This window comes from Electrona antarctica (assembly GCF_951216825.1).
Source record: "Electrona antarctica genome assembly, contig: scaffold_265, whole genome shotgun sequence".
In the NCBI taxonomy this organism is placed as follows: Eukaryota; Metazoa; Chordata; class Actinopteri; order Myctophiformes; family Myctophidae; genus Electrona; species Electrona antarctica.
Window position 1 is genome coordinate 48223 of NW_027636981.1, and position 7237 is coordinate 55459.

The 7237-nt window shown below is 47.3% G+C and overlaps 1 protein-coding gene across 1 annotated transcript in view; it reads right to left on the reverse strand.

The window, feature by feature from the left end:
* Positions 1–253: 253 nt before the first annotated feature.
* The window catches only part of naga (N-acetylgalactosaminidase, alpha), a 23445-nt gene continuing 16461 nt past the window's right edge, over positions 254–7237 (reverse strand). Inside the window, exons 7-10 of the mRNA XM_079532349.1 lie at positions 7215–7234; positions 6701–6898; positions 3452–3592; positions 254–905 (exon numbers count right to left, since the gene is read on the reverse strand). Coding sequence (XP_079388475.1) covers positions 699–905; positions 3452–3592; positions 6701–6898; positions 7215–7234 — 566 coding nt within the window. The 3' untranslated portion in view covers positions 254–698. The remainder of the gene's footprint in view (positions 906–3451; positions 3593–6700; positions 6899–7214; positions 7235–7237) is intronic.

The following is a 7237-nucleotide window of genomic DNA, read 5'->3' on the forward strand; positions in this document are numbered from 1 at the left end:
GGTGGGATTCGTATCAGCAGTCTGGCAGTGGAGTGGAGTGGGTGGGATTCGTATCAGCAGTCTGGCAGTGGAGTGGAGTGGGTGGGATTCGTATCAGCAGTCTGGCAGTGGAGTGGAGTGGGTGGGATTCGTATCAATCAGTCTGGCAGTGGAGTGGAGTGGGTGGGATTCAGTCTGGCAGTGGAGTGGAGTGGGTGGGATTCCTCTCCGCCGCAGTCTGGCAGTGGAGTGGAGTGGGTGGGATTCAGTCTGGCAGTGGAGTGGAGTGGGTGGGATTCCTCTCCGCCGCAGTCTGGCAGTGGAGTGGAGTGGGTGGGATTCCTCTCCGCCGCAGTCTGGCAGTGGAGTGGAGTGGGTGGGATTCAGTCTGGCAGTGGAGTGGAGTGGGTGGGATTCGTATCAATCAGTCTGGCAGTGGAGTGGAGTGGGTGGGATTCAGTCTGGCAGTGGAGTGGAGTGGGTGGGATTCAGTCTGGCAGTGGAGTGGAGTGGGTGGGATTCAGTCTGGCAGTGGAGTGGAGTGGGTGGGATTCAGTCTGGCAGTGGAGTGGAGTGGGTGGGATTCAGTCTGGCAGTGGAGTGGAGTGGGTGGGATTCGTATCAAGTGGTACAACGATATCGAGGAAGAAGTGATGTCATAATTACGGTAGGCGTGTGGCGCTGCGTCGGGCGGGGCGGGGCGGGGCGGGGCGGGGCGGTCAGAGGAAGGCGGGAGGCAGGTCGTTGTTGTTGTCGTCGTGACGATAGTAGGCAGGCCCACGGAGCTTACCGCCGGTGTGGAGGCGGGGCTTGTCGGCGGCGGGGGCGGAGACGTGCCACATGACCACGCCCGAGGGGTTGACTGACACCACAAAGGGGGTGGAGTCTTTCAGCGCGTCCGTCTTACCGCTGAACACGTCGTGGACCTGATTGCGCGCACACACACACACACACACACACGCACACGCACACACACACACACACACACACACACACACACACACACACAAAGAGAAAGACAATAATTAAACTCTATATGCATGTCTGAATCGGCATCAGAATCACCCTTATTGTCACTGACCTCATTCCCCCCAGATTCGGCACAAACATGGGGATTCATTCTACTAGTATATGTCACCAAAACGAGGAATTTTTATTGACTTTACTGAAAACACACCTGGTATATCTTCCACAGGTGTAGTTGAGTATAGAGAGATTAAGTCAGATTAACAAACCTTGTAACCTTGTCCAGAGGTGTAGTTGAGTTTAGAGAGATTAAGTCAGATTAACACACCTTGTAACCTTGTCCACAGGTGTAGTTGAGTTTAGAGAGATTAAATCAGATTAACAAACCTTGTAACCTTGTCCACAGGTGTAGTTGAGTTAATGTGTTTAGAGACAGAGATAAAACACACCTGGTATCTTCCACAGGTGTAGTTGAGTTTAGAGACAGAGATAAAACACACCTGGTATCTTCCACAGGTGTAGTTATTATTAGAGTCTTATTCTCTACCATTGAACGACTTTTAAACCCCCCCCAGTCCTACAAGCAGTCGTTCCCGGCCTCTAAAGCTAAGTGTAATGAGTTTGCATGCTTTTTTGATAACAAAATTTGTAACATTAGAGCTGATATTATGAATGGTGCTGCTGCTAGCTCAAGCCCTCAAACAGCAGCTAATGGTGCCAGGGTTGATCTCTCCAGGGGGAGCCTATTGTCTTTCTGTACAATTGATGAAGACGAACTCCGAAAAACCATATCTCAGATGACATCATCCTCCTGTTCATTGGACACAATTCCCACCACCTTTCTCAAAGAGGTTTTAGACAGTGTGATTGGAGATATCCTAAAAACAGCTCTCTACAATCAGGCGTCTTTCCAGACTCACTGAAGACGGCTGTAGTTAGGCCCTTACTCAAGAAACACAATCTTGATCCCTCTGTGCTGGGTAACTACCGACCCATTTCTAATCTGCCCTTTCTGGGCAAGGTTTTAGAAAAATGCATCTTTCATCAATTGGATGTGTTTCTACAGAACAATGTGCATAACAAATTCCAATCTGGCTTTAGGAAAGGCCACAGCACAGAAACAGCACTTGTAAAAGTAATGAATGATCTTAGGGTGTCTGCTGACAAGAAACATGTTTCCGTTCTTTTACTTCTAGATCTAACGGCTGCATTTGACACGATTGACCATTCAATTTTAATACAGCGTCTGGAGCACTGGGTAGGCCTGTCTGGCACGGCCCTGTCCTGGTTTTCCTCCTACCTAACAAACAGAAGCTATTTTGTCAATCTAGCTGAGTTTGACTCAGACAAACACAACATCGGTTCTGGTATTCCACAGGGCTCGATTCTTGGTCCTCTGTTATTCTTCCTGTACATACTGCCATTGGGAGAACTCATTACCAATCACGGAGTCAATTTTCATTTCTATGCTGATGATACCCAACTATATCTTTCTGTAGCTCCAGATGATCTCTGTGCCTTAGACCCGCTGTTGACCTGTCTGTCTAGCATTAAATGCTGGATGAGTGAGAACTTTCTCAAGCTAAATGAGGATAAGACAGAAGTTCTCATAATCGGTTCTAGTGAGCAGAAAGAATCGATAAAAAGCAGACTTGGCAACCTGACTGTAGAAAGTAACAGTACAGTAAGGAACTTGGGGATCACTATTGATTCTGAACTGAATTTTAATTCACACATTAATCATGTTACCAAGATTGCCTTTTTTCATCTTAGAAATATTGCACGAATCAGAGCCTATTTGTCACTGGACGATGCGGCTTGATTACTGCAATGCACTTTTTTCTGGATTGCCTAAGAAATCAAGTGACAGATTACAACTTGTCCAAAATGCAGCAGCCAGAGTCTTAACTAGAACTAAGATGAGAGAACATATTACTCCAGTCTTGGCCTCATTGCACTGGCTTCCGGTTGTTTTTAGGATTGATTTTAAAATTATTTTACTTGTTTATAAAGCTCTCAATGGTCTCGCACCTTCCTACCTACATGACTGCCTGCCGAAATATGTCCCAAACCGCCCCCTAAGGTCTTCCACTGCTGGCCTGCTCGCTTTGCCTAAAAAAATGGCAACTAAAGAATACGGGGAAGCAGCCTTTTGCTTCTACGGGCCGACGGCGTGGAACAAACTCCCACTGTACCTTCGACAGGCAGCCTCTGTAGACATTTTTAAAGCTCAGCTCAAGACCCACGTTTACACCCTTGCTTTTAATTGATTTATTTGTCTTTTAAAAAAAATGTTATTCATGTCCTCACTGTATTGTTTATGCCCTGCCTTTCTTTTCTTTTTGTGTAAAGCACTTTGAGCTGCATTTCATGTCATGAAAGGTGCTATACAAATAAAGTTTTATTATTATTATTATTATTATTAGTTGAGTTTAGAGACAGAGATAAAACACACCTGGTATCTTCCACAGGTGTAGTTGAGTTTAGAGACAGAGATAAAACACACCTGGTATCTTCCAGAGGTGTAGTTGAGTTTCGACAGGGCGCTCTGGTAGCGATAGGGCATGTCGGTACGTCGGCTGAAGAACACCAGGGCACTGGCACCGGCAGACAGGGGGCGCCAGAACACCTCGATGCCACTCTTCTCCTAAAGCAACAGGATACATGTCATTATAGCACCGGCAGACAGGGGGCGCCAGAACACCTCGATGCCACTCTTCTCCTAAAGCAACAGGATACATGTCATTATAGCACCGGCAGACAGGGGGCGCCAGAACACCAGACACATGACAATATAGCACTGATGATAGCGACGTCATGCAGGTCAGCAATGACGTTGACATGACATTAATCCAAATGAAAGCATTAAATAATGCAAATTAAATAATAGCAATCAATAATATAATAATAGTAATAATACAAACTAATAGTCTTGCAGCCGACATGCTTCTTGTGTTTATTAAAGTGGGACATTTGGTATATAGTCCTTTTCATTGGCCTTGGTGTATCTCTGTCCAGCTCATGGACATCGTTGGCCTTGGTGTATCTCTGTCCAGCTCATGGACATCGTTGGCCTTGGTGTATCTCTGTCCAGCTCATGGACATCGTTGGCCTTGGTGTATCTCTGTCCAGCTCATGGACATCGTTGGCCTTGGTGTATCTCTGTCCAGCTCATGGACATCGTTGGCCTTGGTGTATCTCTGTCCAGCTCATGGACATCGTTGGCCTTGGTGTATCTCTGTCCAGCTCATGGACATCGTTGGCCTTGGTGTATCTCTGTCCAGCTCATGGACATCGTTGGCCTTGGTGTATCTCTGTCCAGCTCATGGACATCGTTGGCCTTGGTGTATCTCTGTCCAGCTCATGGACATCGTTGGCCTTGGTGTATCTCTGTCCAGCTCATGGACATCGTTGGCCTTGGTGTATCTCTGTCCAGCTCATGGACATCGTTGGCCTTGGTGTATCTCTGTCCAGCTCATGGATATCGTTGGCCTTGGTGTATCTCTGTCCAGCTCATGGACATCGTTGGCCTTGGTGTATCTCTGTCCAGCTCATGGACATCGTTGGCCTTGGTGTATCTCTGTCCAGCTCATGGACATCGTTGGCCTTGGTGTATCTCTGTCCAGCTCATGGACATCGTTGGCCTTGGTGTATCTCTGTCCAGCTCATGGACATCGTTGGCCTTGGTGTATCTCTGTCCAGCTCATGGACATCGTTGGCCTTGGTGTATCTCTGTCCAGCTCATGGACATCGTTGGCCTTGGTGTATCTCTGTCCAGCTCATGGACATCGTTGGCCTTGGTGTATCTCTGTCCAGCTCATGGACATCGTTGGCCTTGGTGTATCTCTGTCCAGCTCATGGACATCGTTGGCCTTGGTGTATCTCTGTCCAGCTCATGGACATCGTTGGCCTTGGTGTATCTCTGTCCAGCTCATGGACATCGTTGGCCTTGGTGTATCTCTGTCCAGCTCATGGACATCGTTGGCCTTGGTGTATCTCTGTCCAGCTCATGGACATCGTTGGCCTTGGTGTATCTCTGTCCAGCTCATGGACATCGTTGGCCTTGGTGTATCTCTGTCCAGCTCATGGACATCGTTGGCCTTGGTGTATCTCTGTCCAGCTCATGGACATCGTTGGCCTTGGTGTATCTCTGTCCAGCTCATGGACATCGTTGGCCTTGGTGTATCTCTGTCCAGCTCATGGACATCGTTGGCCTTGGTGTATCTCTGTCCAGCTCATGGACATCGTTGGCCTTGGTGTATCTCTGTCCAGCTCATGGACATCGTTGGCCTTGGTGTATCTCTGTCCAGCTCATGGACATCGTTGGCCTTGGTGTATCTCTGTCCAGCTCATGGACATCGTTGGCCTTGGTGTATCTCTGTCCAGCTCATGGACATCGTTGGCCTTGGTGTATCTCTGTCCAGCTCATGGACATCGTTGGCCTTGGTGTATCTCTGTCCAGCTCATGGACATCGTTGGCCTTGGTGTATCTCTGTCCAGCTCATGGACATCGTTGGCCTTGGTGTATCTCTGTCCAGCTCATGGACATCGTTGGCCTTGGTGTATCTCTGTCCAGCTCATGGACATCGTTGGCCTTGGTGTATCTCTGTCCAGCTCATGGACATCGTTGGCCTTGGTGTATCTCTGTCCAGCTCATGGACATCGTTGGCCTTGGTGTATCTCTGTCCAGCTCATGGACATCGTTGGCCTTGGTGTATCTCTGTCCAGCTCATGGACATCGTTGGCCTTGGTGTATCTCTGTCCAGCTCATGGACATCGTTGGCCTTGGTGTATCTCTGTCCAGCTCATGGACATCGTTGGCCTTGGTGTATCTCTGTCCAGCTCATGGACATCGTTTCAGACAGAAGTGTCCCTTTTCAATCCCTCAAACATTGAGGCTCCAATAGATAGTTCAGTGATTAGATCACTGACCAGTACAACCCCCGCTTTTACTAAGGCCTCATTCACACGTACCAAACACCAATCAAGCAAATGTTTGGTTGTTTTTTTGTTTTTTTGGGCCACCACAATGCTTTTCCAATGGGAGTCACAGCAATCAGCAATCAAACACAAATGTTTGATCAAACCATGCATGTGACTCCCTTTGGAAAAGCATTGTGGTGGCCCGAAAAAACGACCTAACATTTGCTTGATTGGCGTGTGGTGTGATTACGTGTGAATGAGGCCTTAGGTGCGTGTATGGTCAACCAGATTCACAGCTGTTCAACTATCCACAAATACCTTCTGTAGAATCTTCCCTCCAAGCATAGGTGTTATTTAATGTCAAGCCCTTGGCTGCTCTCAATGGTCTTTGTCATCTTAAAATAATCAGTTCGCCTAAATATCTAGCTTACTTCATTTATTCTCTATAGTTAACTTAATGACTATTATTACTCACTTCTACAGTATAGTCAGTCAGTTGTCACTTATAAGTCCATTAACCCATTTCTACCGAGCTCGATTCTACAAAATGTCTTCTAAATCATGACAGTTTTCTGAAAAACCCATGTTTCTAGGTCAGTGGTTCTCAAACATTTTCATGTCAAGGACCCCCAAAAATATATGTAATTGGCCGCCGACCCCCATCTGAAAATATGTTGTTCCAGGAACCTCCCCAGAAACAAAGATTTGAGTTAAAAACGTTCACTCTGAAATAATTTGTTCAAAGATTTGCGCCACATTTTTACGAATTTTCAAAAATAGCAGACCTACAAGCTTCCCCCTGCATGGGATGGGGACCCGGGGACCACCTTACCTTCAGGATGCGTATTCCCTGGACCCCCAGGGGGTCCTGGTTGATGCCGATGAGCATCTTGTTCTGCAGGATGGTGCGCGCTCCGCTGCTGATGGTGCGGAGGTCGTTGGACATGAAGAGCGGAGCGGCCATGACGGCCCACATGGCCATCTGGGAGCGGGACTGGTCCATGCTCAGACCGAAGTCACCGATGACCAGCTGGGAGCGGCAGGGGGGGGGGAAAGTACTCAATTGTTTTACTTTAAGTAAAAGTATACCAATACTGCAATTTAGAACTATACTTCGTTACAAGTAAAAGTACGGAATTCAAAATGTACTTTTACAAAAGTAACGGCATCAAAATGCACTTAAAGTACTAAAAGTACTCATATTGCAGAATGTCCCATTTCAAAATGTGTAGAAAATCTATTGAAAATAGCCGATCTACAAGCTCTCAATGCGTCGCAGTAGCAGTAGTACAGTAGCATATCTGGGTCGTTCCAGATGTTAAAAACGTGACCCAACAGTACCGTACCATATCTGGGTCGTTCCAGCGCC